We start from the raw sequence: 17,869 nt of genomic DNA, 5'->3' as shown, positions 1-17,869 counted from the left end.
TGGAACGCTTTATTCTTGTGAATATTTTATTATGAATAGTTAATTTTGCTTTAGAGTTTCTGTGCGAGAGCGGAAACAGGCTGCGACGAGGATCCCTGCGAGAACATATGTAATTGAGAAGAGGAACTCTTGTTGCGTCGTGTTTCACTTGGGCCAATAAAAAGTGAAGTTTAAGCGGAACTCCCATTGTGGGAGGGGACAGAGATAGGGTGGGGCCTCTGAACTTTTAGCTTCAGAGATTTCGGAGTCGACTTTGCAGTATCTGTTGTGTGAGTCTGTGGGACAGGTGAGTAGCAGGTAAGATCAGGTACGTTTGGTACCGGGATACTAATGAAATTGCAACTAATGAAATGAAGTAAGGATACAGGATCAGGCGGTGTGTTGTAGCGGCTGATGTGGGAGCTGATGAGACCATTGCGATTCGTGATGACCACATCTGCAACAAGTTTGGGTAAATTTATTATCAAAGTACATATCGTCACCTTGTATTCCTTGTAATGTACAAGGTAGAGGGGAGATTTGATAGAGGTATATAAAATTATGAGGGGTATCGCTAGGGTAAATGCAAGCAGGTTTTTTCCATTGAGGTTGGGTGGGACTACAATCAGAGGTCATGGGTTAAGGTTGAAAGATGAAAAGTTTAAGGGGAACATGAGGGGAAACTTCTTTGTTGAGATGGTTGTGAGAGTGTGGAACAAGCTGCCAGCACAACTGGTGCGTGCGAGCTGGATTTCAGTGTTTATGATGGTGGGGGTATGGCGGGCTATGGTCTGGGTTCAGGTCAATGGGAGTAGGCAGCTTAAATGGTTTCGGCATGGACTGGACGGATCGAAGGGCCGCTTTCTTACCTGTACTTTTCTGTGACTAAAGAATAAGCCAATTAAGCTTTTGTAGCTTTTGGTGTGCTAAAGACGATGAAACATCACATTTCACAATATTGTTTCCATCGGTCAGACACTTGTGCTTCATTCGCAAAAGTCTCTCGATCAGGCAAGACACTTCTTAGTTTGAGAATTCATCACCATATCTGTATTTCCCTTACAGTAGGATCTAATCTTACCAATAAATTACATCAAATTTTCTGGACTCTTGTGTTCCCTAGTGCACTTGTTGAACCTCAGAATTATTTTTCAATGACTTCACACAATTGAAATATTTTCTGAAATGCTGCATGTTTTTCTCTAGTTTCAGAAATGCTTGGCTATCTGATTCTGTCGCTGGTACTTTGCTTCCTGTACTGGCGGTACAGAGACAGGAAACAGATAACAAATATATTTGACAAGCACGTGTACATCACAGGCTGTGACTCTGGCTTTGGAAATCTTCTGGCCCAGCATCTGGACCAGCAGGGATTCCATGTTCTGGCTGCCTGTTTTACTGAGAAGGGTGCTGAAGAACTGGAGAGCAGGACATCATCGAGACTCAAAACAATTCAACTTGATGTTACCAAGTCTGAGAGCATTGGGAAGGCAGCAGAATTTGTAAAATCAGAGGTAAAGGGAAAAGGTAATTTAAATTTAAACCTTCATCTTTGCCAAATAGAAATTGTCAATTCTTAGATCAGGGGTCGGCAACCTTTTTGCCTCTATGGGCTGGATCACGTATTAATGAGCGGACAGTGGACCAGATAAATGCCATTAAAAAAAATTGAAATTTTGGAATTATCCATTTAAATACATCTAGTTATGTTTTTCCTCAAATTAGTGAATAACACATGCTATAAAACCATTTGTGCTTAACCAAGGTTGCTAATTAGTAATCACAGAACTCAGTTTAGTTTTTTTGTCCCACCATTGCTGGTGCCCCATCAGTTGTGATGCCAATTAGCTTCGACATATTAAGTTTCATTTCTGACATCATTTTCAGCAAAGCTTCAAAAATGTCTGCTCCAGTAACCGTGTCCTTCATAGGAATTAATTGAATAAACCCCTCAAAAATTTGAAAAGTTGAGGTCAGTCCTCGCACAAACACCACAAGTTGAGCTGCATCTCTCAAGTCTGTACTCTCATCAAGCGCAATTGGAAAAAAAAATGCAATTCTTTGCAGGCATCCCTTAAACAACTTTTAACATCTGCTGACATTTCTAAAACTCGCCGGGTGATCATTCTTGCTGACAGGCTGATAGCTGCAAATAAAGATTTATTTTCAGGACAAACAATAGCCACCACTGCCAGTAAACATTCTTTGACAAACTCTCCATTTGTAAAAGGCTTCATCTTTTCTGCAATACGTTTTGAGACCTTGTAGCCGGCACGGGTATCTCCTTCATTTTCACTGCTTTTTCAGCACTCAGCGTCTACCTTCCTGCGTTTTGCATTCATTGCCGTTGGAATTTTTGTGATTGTATTTCGAAACGCGAGTTATTCAACAAGTATCGTAGCACATGTAAATATCTGGATATTTAGCGTGGTTTTCTTGTTAAAACACAGTGACGTTGTTTCTGTTTACAAATTTGAATGATCCCATCTGAAAATCTGTGCGTACACGCACAGTATCTAATACATATTAATAAGGTAGTCTGCCTTCCCGTCATTCGTATATACCAGTGTTTGGTCTGGAACAAAAGGGAACCTGGGTCCAGTGTAAGAGGACGTCATGCATGTCCGTCAGTTGGTTGTGTGAAACACTCAGAATAAGGAAAAACTGCTCGCGGGCCGGATAAGCATAGTATCTCAATATTTACTTGCGGGCCAGTCAAAATACCTTTGTGGGCCAGACCTGGCCCGCCGGCCGTAGGTTGCTACCCCTGTCTTAGATCATATTGCTTAATGTGAACTGTCCCTGTTTCTCAAATAAAGAGGGTCTAATCTGTTCTGTCGTGGGTTACTAAGAACAAACCATATTCTGGAAGAATTAAAACTAGAACGTTTATTTACAACAGCAAACAGGAAGTACATCTTTAACATACAGTTTCTAGATCATTCTCTCATTTCCGCACATGCTCATAACTCTGTCCAATCAGGTTCTTACACGTGACACGTGATATCACCACATCTTCCTTTCCTTAAAAAGAAAAACAATTAGCAACATTAAACAAACAGAAGCATCATTTAACATGTCTCTATCAGTCTCTCTGGGGGTTTAAGAACATAAGTAGACCTTCTAAGTGGTTCACACAGTACTTGTGTTTCGTTGTTATTTCCTTGTTTCGTCCAGTCTGCACCAGTTAACTGAAACTCTGAAGTTGGCTCTTTCTTAAAGTCTTTGAGAAGAAATCGCAATTCATCCATTAACTGTGTAATCTCTTTTTTATGCTGAGACTTCATCATTTCAATAAAACTTCTCAATTCCTTCACTTGTGCTTTCACTTCTTCAGTTGGATCCTGATTCTTGTCACTCTTTGGCTTCAGATCCGTATTGTACTGTACTGGCAAGTCTGGCTTCTGTCCACTGTACTCTGACTCTGTATCACTGTCCAGGACGAAGACTCTTTTTACCAAATTCAGTACATTTTTTGGCTCTACCACAAATGAAAGTATGTGCTCAATATTTTTGTGTGATACTTTTTCTGCACATGTTCCTTTAACTGGAATGTCTGCACCTGAATACCCAGTCACTTTTATATTTGTCTGATGTAACTTTGGTCTTGGCTTTAATGCATTAAACTCAGATTCTGCAAGAACATTTACTTGTACTCCAGTATCTAATTTAAACAGAATAATATTTCGGTTCACTTGCGATGGAAAAGTCCATTCATTCTTACTTGTTTGTTTTCACAAAGCACATCTATATAAAACTACTCACATTTATTTTCAAGCACAGCATTTACGTGTTTTATTTCCTTTTTACTTCTGCAACAGCATTAAAAATGATTACTCTTACCACAGTTGTTGCACATTTTCCAATAGGCTGGACACTTTTTAGGTCAGTGCTCCCGCCCACAGCGATCACAAACTTTTTTCCTTTCAGATGACGTCTTGTTCTCTGTGGATTTCGTTGCCGTTTTATTATTTTTTCTAATATGTTTGTGAGCAACGTGAAGGTTGCAATTCTCAATAAAAAGTTCTTTAGCCTGTGACGTCACCGACTCAGAAACTTTGCAGAGTGCCACAGCTTTTTCCAAATTCAAATCTAGTTCTAATAGTCTTTCTCTCAGACCATTATCCAGAATGCCGCAAACAGTTCTGTCTTTAATGAGAGAGTCTGTAAACTCTGCAAACTTGCATCTTTTACTGTGGTTTCTCAACTCCCTAACAAATTGATCAATCGTTTGACCAGGTCTCTGCCGACATTAGAAAAAATTGTAGCAGTCATACGTCACATCACACTTCGGTATACAAAATGCTTCAAATTTGTCGATTAACACTTTTAGATTCAAATTATCTACATTTTCTCATCCCCTATTACATGGAGTAGGATCGCTGCTTTCGTTTTTTCTGTTTTATTTTATGCTCCGATCACCGATAAATAAATTTCAAAATGCTGTTTAAGTCTTTTCCAATTTTCAGCTACGTTTCTAGTCAGCTGAAGCGTTGATGGGGGTTGCAGAACTTCCATTTTTAAAGCTGTTAGCAAACAACAAAAAAGCTTGTGCTCTTTTTGTTCGATTATCTTCACTTCTGCCGTGTTAGCGAAAGGAATTATTCTTCCAGACCGACTTCTGACACCATGTTGTGTTCTTTACACGAATCGTGGGTTACTAAGAACAAACCATATTCTGGAAGAATTAAAGCTAGAATTTTATTTACAACAGCAAGTACGTCTTTAACATACAGTTTCTAGATCATTCTCTCATTTCTATGCATGCTCATAACTCTGTCCAATCATGTGCATACACATGACACGTGATATCACCATATGTTTAAAAAATGTAAAGCAGTAAATGCGTTTTGAAAATCTTCAGTAATCAAATCAGTTTTAATATCACTGGCTTTTGTTGATAAATTTGTCAATTTTCTGGCAGCAGTACAGTGCAACACCAAATAGAGAAGATAAAAAAGTGTTAAGGTGTTCTACAAAACAAAATGCACAAAATGCTGGAGGAACTCAGCAGGCCAAGCAGCATCTATGGAAATGAATAAACAGTTGGCATTTTGCCCCCAGATTCTTCTTCAGGTCTGGAAAGGAAGGGGAGAATTCAGAGTAAGAAGATAGAAGGAAGGAAGACGTGCAAGGTGGCCGATGATAATTGAAACTGGGAGAGTGGGAGGGAGTGGGAAGTTGATTGGTAAAAGAGATAAAGGGTAGCCATCACATTTGCTTCAGAACTGAAAAGGCATACAGTAATACTCCATATTTGTAAATTCTCTATTTGAAGGGGCTTTTATATATAAATATAATATACACATAAGTATAGAGCCAGGGTGTATAAGACTTTTTCTCAACATGGAGCAGGGAGCAAGTATGTAAATCTGGCAAGAGCAAATAGGAATGGCGACAGTGGGGCGCCGAGGGAGGGGAGTGGGTCAGGCAACAGAGAAATTATGCTGGGGTAGAGGTGGTCTGGGTGCAGACATATTCCACCCTGAGACATGAGACAAGGTCATTTGATTCCAAACAGTTTGCTTATTGATCATTACAGACTGTCTTTTTGGTGCTCATCTACGCTTGTCCATTAGTACCTCCCAAACACAGCCAGCATGCTTATAGGAACACCATTGACTGGAAATCACACACATTCTACCTTGGAAATGTGTTGCCACTTCCACATCATTGAATCTAAACCCTACAACTTGCAACCAACATACATATCTTCATCCGATATACAACAGTTCAAGCAGATGGTCCTCCATATCTTTATGAAGGGGTGATCAACTTGGAAGGCAAATGCTAGCCTTTCAAGTGAAACTCATGTGTCATAATAGCAACAAAAAAAGAAAAGTCACCTTAAAAGGCTTGGGACAGGCATGTTCATGGAATTAATCCTGTGTGTAAAATTCAATATGAATTCCATAAGACATAGGAGCAGAATTTGGCCATGTAGCCCACTGGGTCTGCTCTGTTATTCCATCAATGCTGATCCATTTCCCTCTCAGCCCCAACCTCCTGCCTTCTCCCCATAACCTTTCATGCCCTGACTAATCAAGAATGCATCAACCTTTGCCTTAACTATGTCCAACCACTTGGCCTTCACAGCTGCCCATGACAATGAATTCCACGGATTCACCACTCTCTGGCTAAAGAAATTCCTCCACACCTTCATCCTAAATGTATAGCGCTCTATTCTGAGGCTGTGCCTTCTGGCCCTAGGCTCCCCCACCATTGGACGAATTGAAGGTGTTGCATTTTAGAAGGTCAAACGCAAGAGGAAAGTAAATGGTAGGAGCATCAAGGACACAGGCTTTCAGTTGGATTTTGGGGTGCAGCTGCATAACTCCCTAAAAGTGGCAACATGGGTGGATGAGGTGGTAAAGATAGCAGAAGGGCATTGAGTGTACAAATTGGGAGTTCATGTTGAAGCATGTAAAACAGTAGTTGGGTCACATTTGGAGTATTAAGTGCAGCAACTATATTTCATTAGGAGGTCAAGGAGAATTTTATGTCACCCAGAACACTCACAAATGTACCATGGAAAGCATTCTAACTGGTTCCATCACTGTCTGGTATTGAGGTGGTGGGGGGGGGGGGGGAAGCGGTCTACTGCACAGGATTGAAACAAGCTGCAAAGAGTTGTGAACTTAGTCAACTCCATCATGGCACTAGACTCCGTAGTACCCAGGACACCTTCAGAGAGCATCCATCATTGAGGACTCCCACCACCCAGGTTATGCTTCATTCTCGTTCCTACCATAAGGGAGGACGTACAGAAGCCTGAAGGCACACAATCAATGATTCAGGAGCATGCAAATGTACAGATATTACTACTGCCAATTCCATGCCTTTCCAACCCTCTCTGCAACTGAAAACCAATTTATTTTCTCATTGACCTACTTCTGATGAAGGGTCTTTGATCTGAAGCATTAACTCTGTTACAGTTTGCACAGATGTTTTCATAAGACCATAAAGAATAGGAGCAGAATTAGGCCATTCATCCTATTGAGTCGAAGGGGATGTCATGTTATCCTCCTGTGCTCTGCCTCCAAAGGCAGGAGATCCACGGTGGTGTAGTGTTTAGCACAGCACTTTACAATACAGTTGACCCTGGTTCAGTTCCCGCCTCTGCTTGTAAGAGTTTCTACGTACTGGCCGTGTACATGTGGGTTTCTTCTGGGTGACTCCATTTCCTCTCACGGTCCAAAGAAGTACTGGTTGGTAGGTGAACTGGTCATTGTAAATTGTCCTGTGATTAGGCTAGGGTTAAATCGGGGGAGTTCTGAGTGGTGTGGGTTTAAGGGGCGCAAAGGACTGTTCACACTGTATCTCAATAAATGAATCCTTTGTTAGACATGGTTTCCATGCTCTTAAGAGTATTGCTGGCATTTCATGTAGGTTGATTGAATTCCGTGTTGTCTTTGGAATGACTGTTCTGATTTGATTTCTGGTTGGTTAGGACACATCAGGAACAGTACATTTTGGCTCAGGTAAGTGGGTACCACAATTAAGTCAAAGTTTCATGGAAATAGTTTAAAAGGTATACAAAGAAAGAGACAAACCATCAGTTAACTGACTCTAATTAGGAACAGCTCAGCAACAGTCTCCTGTCCCAATTAAATATCATGATGTTCCAAATAAAGGGCATCCTGGCTGTTTTCTCGATTTTCTGTTTTTATTCTTTGTGTCAAATAGGAGACTGATTAACCGATGGCTCAATTAATTGGAATCCACTGTCGTGATTAAATTTATTTCTTAGACTTTTGAATTGAATTGACTTTATTTCTTACATCCTTCATATACATGAGTAAAGATCTTTGTTATGTCTCCGTCTAAATGTGCAATTTATGGTAATTTATAATAAATAGTATATACAACAGGACAATCAGTGTAACATAGAAATAGGATTGTATCAGCATGAATTAATTCATCTGATTGCCTGGTGGAAGGAGCTGTCCCGGAGCCTGTTGGTCCTGGCTTTTATGCTACGGTACCGCTTCCCGGATGGTAGCAGCTGGAACCGTTTGTGAGTTGGGGTGACTCGGGTCCCCAGTGATCCTTCAGGCCCTCTTAACACACCTGTCTTTCTGATTCTGGAGGGTGGAGGTACTGTTATGTCCACCCCCTCCCACCCCACCCATTTAGTTTGCTGTTTTATTTCTAGCTACGAGCTCTCAATGCCTAATTGTAAGTTTGCAGCTGTTGTTGATTACTTTTATTTGTGTTGTTAGCAACTAACCGTCATCATCAGATTGACCATTCTGAAGCAGGAAGCACTTTGTTCGGAGTCAAAGGAGTTTTGATCAATATTTGAATCCGTCTTTTGTGAGAATGCCTAAAATACTGTCTTTTCACTCAGCTCCTTGTATACTGTGATACATTGGTGATCATTAAAACAGTCTTCAAACTATAACTACACCGGGAATGGAGTCTACCTATCTGCCTAGCTTAAGGAAACGGGGAAAGCTCTTGAGTGAAGGCAGAAAAGGTGTCCCTGCATCTAGTGCGAGTCAGTTCCATTAAATTCCTGGCATCCTTTTGATCTGTGGCACTTGCAGTCTTTTGAGCGAGTGTAGTGGGTTTGGTTGATTAGACCCAAACAATCTGTGTTTCCAGGAGATGTGCTAACAAGCATACAAGAACAATAAAGTAATTTAAGCCTATTTATTTTCATAAAATAGAAAGCACAAATAAAGCACACAAAATACAAAGATTTCAGAGCTCACGATTCTTAGATACTACTTGTTGCTGTGTCAGGGGGAGCTCCGAATTTCGACTCACTCATGAAACCACCCCTGGGTCCAAGCTCTGATCGTGACTTCCAGTCAGTGCAAAGTACAAAAAATCAGTGAAAGGCACCCCAGTAAATACAAGTGTGATAAGCATAGAGAGACCCAGAAACAGTCAAACTCTTTGATCTTTTGTTCTCAAGCCTGATTTTTATTCAAGCAATATGTGTTCATTAACACAGTGTTCAACTGATCCTTCTAAATCAATTATAATAGGCATCCGTTAGTCTCGTGAGACCATGGATTTGCGCCTTGGAAGGTTCCGGGGCGCAGGCCTGGGCAAGGTTGTCTGGAAGACTGGCAGTTGCCCATGCTGCTAGTCTCCCCACTCCACGCCACAGATATTGTCCAAGGGAAGGGCACTAGGGCCGATACAGCTTGGCACCGGTGTCGTCGCAGAGCAATGTGTGGTTCAGTGTCTTGCTCAAGGACACAACACGCTGCCTCAGCTTAGGCTCAAACTAGCGACCTTCAGATCACCAGACTGACATCTTAACCTCTTGGCCACGCACCAACACTTCTAAATTAATTAAACACTTTAATAGTTACTATTCATCCATTACTCCACCAAGAATTTAAATATAAGACAAGGAGCATGATGAACCTGTAACACTAGGGCAACAGCATTAACGTTTTGTATCTGGACTGCATATAAGTGCGTGTGTGTGTGTGTGTGTGTGTGTGTGTGTATATATATAAAAATATAATTTTTTTTGGCTTCAATGTGGGTTTTATGTGTGAAATCACAAGACACTATTAGGGGCCAATCAATTATAATAAAGGGTAATCTGACATTAAATTTTTTTTTTGTTCATTTCAACAATTATAGGACTCTGGGGGCTGGTTAACAGTGCTGGCATCATGAACGCCACTGTACCTGTTGACTGGCTTATGATAGATGATTACAGAGCCGTGTTGAATGTCAACCTGGTTGGACTTATTGAGGTCACACTGAGTGTACTTCCACTGATAAAGCGGGCACGAGGCAGAATAGTGAATATTGCAAGTGTATTTGGAAGGATCAGCCCTGTAAGTGGACCATATTGCATCTCTAAATTTGGTGTAGAAGCTTTCAATGACAGTCTCAGGTGAGTTTGAAATTAAGATGCTCTCCTTGATACTTCTGTTTATGTATCAACATAATAGAGCAGAGTTCTTTTAATCTGGCATTTTGTTTTTCGGGAATCCTGGTGGTTCACTATCCGACTTGCTCCTGCTGCAGAATATCAGCCAGGAACTGAGAGTGAGCCCTGAGCCAAGATCTGGTACCAGGGCTTGGGGACCAGAGCACCAGGGGCCTGGAAATTTGTCATCTTTGTGGCTGGAGTCAGGGACCAGAGTGCTTGTATATTTCCTCTTCCATTTAGACTCTATGGTAGTGATGGGGGAAGAAGGAAATGCCTGATGAACTGAATGAGTATTTTGCATCAGTCTTCCCTGTCGAAGACACTAGCAGTATGTCAGAGGTTTGAGAATGTCAGGGGATAGAAGTGAGTGAAGTTGTCATTACTAAGGAGAAAGTTCTTGGGAAACTGAAAGGTCTGAAGGTAGCTAACTGACCTGGACCAGTTGGTATATACCCCAGCATTCTGAAAGAGGTAGCTGAAGAGATTCTGGAGGCATTACTAATGATCTTTCAGGAACCAATTGATTCTGGCATGGTTTTGGAGGAATGGAAAATTGCAAATGTCACTCCACTCTTCCAGAAGGGAGGAGGGAGAACAATGGAAACTGTAGGCCAGTTAGTCTGACCTCAGTGGTTGGGAAGATGTTGGAGTTGATTCTTAAGGATGTAGTTTCAGTGTACTTGGAAACACATGATAAAATAGGCTGAAGTCAGCATGGTGTCCTTAGGTGAAAAACTTCCCTGACAAATCTGTTGGAATTCTTTGAAGAAATAACAAGCAGGATAGATAAAGGAGAATTAGTGGATGTTGAATACTTGGATTTTCTGAAAGCCTTTAACAAGTTGCCACACATGTGGCTGCTTCAGAAGCTAAGAGCCCATGGTATTACAGGAAAGATACTCATGTGGATAAAGCAGTGGTTGATTGGCAAGAGGGAAATAGTGGGAATAATGCAAGCTTTTTCCAGTTGTCTGCCAGTGACCAGTGGTGTATAACTGGAGTATGTGTTGGGACAGCTTTTTTACGTTATATATCTATGATTTGTATAACAGAATTGATGGCTTTGTGGCCAGGTTTGCAGACGATATGTAGATACATGGAGGGGCAGGTAGTTTTGAGGAAGATGAGAGGCAACAGAAGGACTTAGACAGATGAAGAGAATGGGCAAAGAATTGGCAGATGGTATACAGTGCTGGTAAGTGAATCGTCATGCACTTTGGGAGAAGAAATAAAAGGGAAGACTATTTTCTAAATGGAGAGAAAATACAAAAATTTGAGGTGCAAAGGGATTTCATGCAAGATTCCATAAAGGTTAACAACAGGAATTCTGCAGATGCTGGAAATTCAAGCAACACACATCAAAGTTGCTGGTGAACGCAGCAGGCCAGGCAGCATCTGTAGGAAGAGATGCAGTCGACGTTTCAGGCCGAGACCCTTCGTCAGGACTAACTGCAGCCGACGTTTCAGGCCGAGACCCTTCGTCAGGATTAACGAAGTTTCAGGTCTCGGCCTGAAACGTCGACTGCACCTCTTCCTACAGATGCTGCCTGGCCTGCTGCGTTCACCAGCAACTTTGATGTGTGTTCCATAAAGGTTAATTTTTTATTTGAGTTTGTGGTGAGGATGGAAAATGTAATGTTCACATACATTTCGAGAGGACTAGAATACAAAGCAAGGATGTAATTGAGGTTTTATAAAACATTGGTGAGGCCTCACTTGGTGTACTGTGAGCAGTTTTAAGCCCCTTATCTAAGATAAAATTTGCTGATATTGGAGGGTTCAAAGAAGGATCACAAAAATGATTCTGGGATTGAAGGGTTTGTCATATGAGGAGTGTTTGCTGGCTCCAGATGTCTATTCACTGAAATTCAGAAGATTAAGGGGTGATCTCATTGAAATATTGATTGTTGAAGGGCCTGGACAGGAAGTATGCGGAGGCGTTTCCTGTGGTGGAGGAGCTTAAGACTAGAGGACACAGCCTCAGAATAGAGGAACGTCCATTTACAACAGAGATGAGGAGGAATTTCATTAGCCAGAGAGTGGTTAATCTGTGAAATTTATTGCCTCATATGGCTGTGGAGGTCAGATCGCTGGAAACACTTAAGACAGAAATCTCAACCAGAAATAGCGACTGTACATCTTTCCATAGATGCTGGCTGGCCTGCTGTGTTCCTCTGGCATTTTGTGTGTGTTACCTGTTTATTCAACCTTCTTTTTAATGAACATCATTTTGTATTTTATTTTCATTTTTAATCTTTACTCTTTGTAAGTCACCTGGAATTACATCTTCTGTAGGAAAAATGCTGTATAACTTTATTATTATTATTACTTCATAAAAGATTGACTGGGTCCCCTCATAGTCTATCATTTAAAGCAGCTTGAACATTATAATACATAAAATAAAAAAGGACTTAGAAAACAAAAGCCAATAGATAAAAGTTTGTAACAACATGATGGTTTTATTTTGTAATTTTGCAGGAGAGATATGAAGTGTTTTGGAGTGAAAGTAGCTTGTATTGAGCCAGGTTTTTTCAAAACACCCATGACTAATATCGACGACATAGGGCAGGAAATGAACAGGCTGTGGAGTAAGTTACCGCCAGATGTACAAGAAGAATATGGGCATGATTACATGGATAAAGGTTAGTTGTTTTTATCTTATATATATTTAGATGTTTTTAATTAAAGATATCCAATTATGAACTTGTGATCCAAATGGATACATTACCTAAAGGAAGCTTGTCTCAATAAATATTATTCATCCACTGCTATGCTTCACCTGTAGATAGCACAATAGTGTAGAAAATGCAAAATCCATCTTTATTAGTTTTTTATGTTTATATATAAATTGTTCAAATGAATTGGTCCAACTTAATATAGAGAATGTATACAGCCTGAAATCTTATCCTTCACAGATATTCACAAAACAATAAAACCCAAAGAATGAATGATAGAAACATCAGAAACGTAAAGCCCAGCCACTCCTTCACACCTTCCATGCACAAGCAGCAGCTGAGGCACTGATTTCCTCTCCCTCCCCACCCCACCACCCTCCCATCATGCAAGTGTACGGGGTCTTTGTTTTGTTACATTTAAAATGGCGACTTTGTTATGTTAATCTGGGGAATGCGGCTTTGTTGTGCTTTAACGCTGAAGAGAGTTTGCGCTAACAGTCGTTTTACTTTAAAATGAGATAACAGGGTTCTATTAGCCAATGGGTGGTTATGTATCGTTTTGTTTTCGGATACCATGCTGTATGATATGACTGTGGACTGAGTTTTGGCGGGGAGTCGGAGGAGAGACGAAGAAGACCGCGGACGTGTGGAGAGGCTCCGGTCGATCACTCAGGGTGGTCCCGAGCCGTGAGTCGACGGAATTCGGGTGGTCGTCTGAAGTCGAATTGAGCTCCAATGTAGCGCGCAAAGAACTTGGACTTTGATAAGTGTTGGCGCCTTTTTTTTCATTACTTTCCTCTCTGTATCAAATGTATATTAATGTCATAGAATTAGTAATATCTATAAAGTGTATTTGTTAAAATTTACTGGGTGTGCTGGCTGATGATTGATGTTTGTGATTGATTCGGGCGGCAACCAACCCTGTGGGGAGTGTTGAGGCGGGTGCTGGGCTGGATTTCCCCTAGACATACACGAGCCAATATAACTGAATGTTACACAAGCAATAGCAAAAGCCCCCAGGAAGACCCGGATCTAGAGTCCCATGAAAGCCTACAGTCCATAATCAGCACTTCGGTTTCTCAGGCAGGTTTTCTCTCTCCCTCCATCGAGGGAGGGAGGGAAGAGAGAGGGGCGAGAGGGAGAGAGAGAGAGGAGAGAGAAGAGAGAAGAGAGAGGGGGAGAGAGAGAGAGAGAGAGAGAGGGGCGAGAGGAAGAAAGAGAAGGGGGGAGAGAGAGAGAGAGAGAGAGAGAGAGAGAGAGAGAGAGAGAGAGAGAAAGAGATCCTGCAACAATGAGACCTGAGAATACCAGCTTACTGTTTCGATGTTGCAATGTGCCAAGTAACTTCTCCAAGCACCCTGACAACTCTGTACTCACCATGGAGGGGTGAGGTTAGAGGATGGATGGAGTACAGGATCCTTCTTCCGACAGCAGCACACGCTGTTCTCTGTTCCAATATTTCAGTCTCCCATGACGCTTCAGTTGGAGATATCAGGGAGGAACCGGGTCGTCTACAGGGCCATACCTGATGGCACAAGTCTTGCAGGCAGATCCTGGAGATAGCAAGGCGCCAGGCCGCACAGCCGGTTCGAAGACCCACTGCTTGCGATGAATTCATAATAGCATTCGCAGCTCAATAATTGCACAGTTGCCTGCAGCCTGTGGTCTCTTTTCCTCTTGCTCAGGAAGTTGTTCAAGTTCTAATCTCAAGTATGACCAACACAGCACTACAATCTCAAGCCAGGATCTGAAAGTTAAAAGATGAAAATACAAAATACTACCTGCATATTTTGAATGTTTTGAATTTCATAATCAAATGAATCATAGAATTGTTACAGCAGAATTTTGCAAGAGAACTCAAATTAGCCCCATTTCACTCTGTACCCAGTACAACTGTGTGAGTCATACACAGGTGTTGTCTTTGATTAACCAATTTCAATCAAAATCATATCAAATTAGCATAAATATTAGAAATATTTCAACATTTCCAATATGTTTCAAGCATATTTTACTGTAACATACCAGAAACAAGCAACGTTATCACTTGTGCTGACAGCTTGCTCCACACTTTTACAACCCTCAGGTTCCCTCTAAACTTTTCACTTTTCACTCTTAACCCATGACCTCTGGTTGCAGTCCCACCCAACCTCAGTGGGAAAAAGCCTGCTTGCATTTACCCGACATGTACCCCTCCTAATTTTGTATACCAAATCTGCTCTCAATCTTTTATGCTCCAAGGAATAAAGTCCTAACTCATTTAATACTTTCTTATAACTCAGGTCTTCCAAAGCTGGCAACATCCTTGTAAATTTTCTCTGTACTCTTTCAACCTTATTTACTGCTGTGTCTGTAGACTTTAAACTATTGACACAATAGTAGATAGTCTATAGTGACACTGATGTAAAATTTCATTTAAAAATTCCTTTCTTCCTGTATCGTAGAAAATAGGCCACATTATCCCTTTCGGTGGTGTGAGTCAGGAATCTTGATTTTAAACTGTCAAAGATTTCAGAGAATGGAACCACAATTTGGGGCGTTAATACACACAGTTTCAGTAATTCTATATATCGTAATAATGCAAAATGAATGTGATAAGGAGTACAGATGGTCCATTCATTCTAGATTGCATGGTTGCATCCCAGTTCCTCAAACCGCCAGCCCACTAGCAGCAGCTGCATGCAGTCTCCCAGAAGGGAGGGGAAGCCGATATACCCAGCATCAATCGAAGAGAAAGAATCCATTAAATTCTTCCTCAGTCACCTGGGTTACAAGAGACACGAGGAGTAATAAAATGGGATTTTATTGGAGTGAGAGGCTGGAGATATAAACGTTGAGGTCTGTCAGGGACTTCCTGTTTGATTTCAGGTAGCAAGAACCATTTCTTGGAGAAGAGGCAGGAACTCCACCTGTTTCCTCTTGTGAGAGCATACAGGTTGTTGTCTATTTCAACAATATTTGAGTAATCTTGTGTATATATTGATTGATTAAACCGTTTTGTAAAAATGTAAAACTATGGCAATTACAAATGTCATCACGCTACCACACGATGCACGTGCGCCTCGCTAAAAGTAAGCTCAGAGTCAGACCACATTTCACCAGTGTGGTGAATTTGTTACAATAGACAATAGGTGCAGGAGTAGGCCATTCGGCCCGTCGAGCCAGCACCGCCATTCACTGTAATCATGTTACCACTTGCAGCTATGGAGGCCAGGTTGCTGGGTGTATTTAAGGCAGAGATTGATAGGTTCTTGATTGGACATGGCATCAAAGGTTATAAGAAGGAGGCTGGGAACTGGGTTGAGGAGGAGAAAAAAGGATCCACCATGATTGAATGGCGGAGCAAACCCGATGGGCCAGACGGCCTCATTCTGCTCCTATGTCTTGTGGTCTTGTTTCGGACTCCCAGATCTTCCTGGTTTGGAGTTACAAAACATAACACCGAGAGTGAGCCTTTACTGCACAAGTCAACAACTCATCACAAAAATTAGCAGACTCCTAGGAAAATAAAATCTATCTGAAAACACTTCACCTTTCCTTTGTGCAAACAATATGTATCTCTAATACTCTGCCGTCTGTTATATATGGTGCTTATCAATATCATAGTTGAAAAACAATTTTCTTTAAATGTACTTTTCATATTGTTTTACAGTCTATTTAATCCTGACAACCAAAGTGGAGAAGCAACTCAACCCAGATTTGATGAAAGTGGTGTGGTGCCTGAATCATGCTCTGATTTCTCTTCATCCTCGTACTCGGTACTCTGCTGGAATCGATGCAAAGATTTTTTGGATTCCTCTCTCCTACATGCCAACTGCTATCTCTGATTTTCTGCTCAGAAGAGGTAAAATCAAGCCAGCAAAAGCTCTCTTTTAGCATTGTTTTGGGATTGAGTATGATGAAGAGGAAATAGTACTAGTGACACTAATGTAAAATATGATGTGATCCCTTTCTTTCTGTATCATAGAAAACAGGCAATGTTATTGCTTTCTCCGGTGTCAGTCAGTATCTTAACTTTCAAAACTATCAAAGATTTTGGAGAATAGAATCAAAATTTGGAGTAAATTTGAGGTGTGGATTTTGAGGTGTTATCAATTAAAAGGCATTTATCACTGCTGAAGTTTCAATGTTCTGGTCAAAAATAAAAGGTCACGAATTGATTTATGTGTCTTTCTTGATTTTGTAGTTTGTTGTATTGTATAAATATATATTTTACAAATGTTAAGAAATGTTCCTCAGCCACCCAGTTGAATTTTTGGAAGGCAGTGAATGAATCCTTTCAAGGCTTTTTAGAGTTTACAGAGAATTGTGTAAAGAAAGCTCCCAGAAACATCCAGTAAGCAGCAGTTCTGTGGCTGAAAATGCCTGGTAATGAGCGAGGTCGGAGGAGAATGGCCAGACTGGTTCAAGTTTACAGGATGCTGACAGTAATTCAAGTTCAGCTGGAGGGGTAGCCAATCAGGACCGAGGCAAGCAATGGACTCCTACCTAAATGTGAGCAGTCCCAGACAGAAACACCAAAAACTCTGCACTGAGAATGTTACCTCGACTGCTGATGAAATGCCTGCAGGCTAATTGCAAAGTGAAAACAGATCGCTGCAAAGTGATCTAAATTAATTACAAATATAAAACATAAATAACTGATTGTGTAAGTATTCACCCCTCCCCCTTAATGTGAGACACCAAGTAATCACTGGTGCTGTCAATTGGTTTTGGAAGTCACAGAGCTGGTTAAATGGAGATTTGTTTTTGGAGGCCTGTGTGCAGTCAAGGTGTTTCAATTGACTGTAGTGAAAATACACCGGTCTCTGGAAGGGTCAACTGCTGGTGAGTCAGTATCCTGGGGAAAAACTACACCATGAAGACAAAAGAACACTCTAAACAACTCTGTGAAAAGGTTATTGAAAAGCACAAGTCAGGAGTTGGATACAATAAAATTTTCAAGTCACTGAATATCAAAAAAAAGCCAAATTAAACCCACTGATTCAATGTTGTAAAACAATAAAAGATGAAAACTCCCGGTGCGGGGGGGAGGGGGCACTGTTTATGACCTTTGCAGATTACTGTATGCTCACGGTATACCTATGCCCACACAATCTTTCTCTTTAAAGAGTGATGTATTTCCTTCTTTTCATTTTCTGACAGGAACCCAAAGTATAGACCATATTTGGTGTAAAAAAGGACAGAACAAATAACTATTTATATATCTGTAATTCAATGTTAAACCTAGTCAGAAGCAAATCCATAATAATGCTTTGTGATTATTCTCTGATGACCGTTCCCTCTGAAAGGAAGCTTGTAGGCTCTGGAA

At 41.0% G+C, this 17,869-nt stretch overlaps 1 protein-coding gene across 2 annotated transcripts; it reads left to right on the top strand.

Moving 5' to 3' along the window:
- Nucleotides 1-211: 211 nt before the first annotated feature.
- On the top strand, nt 212-16,704 carry LOC140198664 (dehydrogenase/reductase SDR family member 9-like). Of its 2 annotated transcripts, none has more exons than XM_072259680.1 (5): nt 212-286; nt 1,186-1,506; nt 9,589-9,847; nt 12,365-12,528; nt 16,211-16,704. In XM_072259680.1, exons 2-5 carry the CDS (start codon nt 1,194-1,196, stop codon nt 16,432-16,434), a joined length of 960 nt encoding a protein of 319 aa, XP_072115781.1. In that variant the 5' UTR covers nt 212-286; nt 1,186-1,193; the 3' UTR covers nt 16,435-16,704. The 2 variants fall into 2 exon arrangements, with proteins under 2 accessions (XP_072115781.1, XP_072115783.1); XM_072259682.1 differs by having other exon boundaries at nt 224-297.
- The last annotated feature ends 1,165 nt before the right edge of the window (nt 16,705-17,869 follow it).

Source organism: Mobula birostris, chromosome 6 (assembly GCF_030028105.1).
Source record: "Mobula birostris isolate sMobBir1 chromosome 6, sMobBir1.hap1, whole genome shotgun sequence".
NCBI lineage: Eukaryota > Metazoa > Chordata > Chondrichthyes > Myliobatiformes > Myliobatidae > Mobula > Mobula birostris.
The sequence above is the reverse complement of the archived record's forward strand: the minus strand, read 5'-3'. Positions and strand labels throughout refer to the sequence as shown.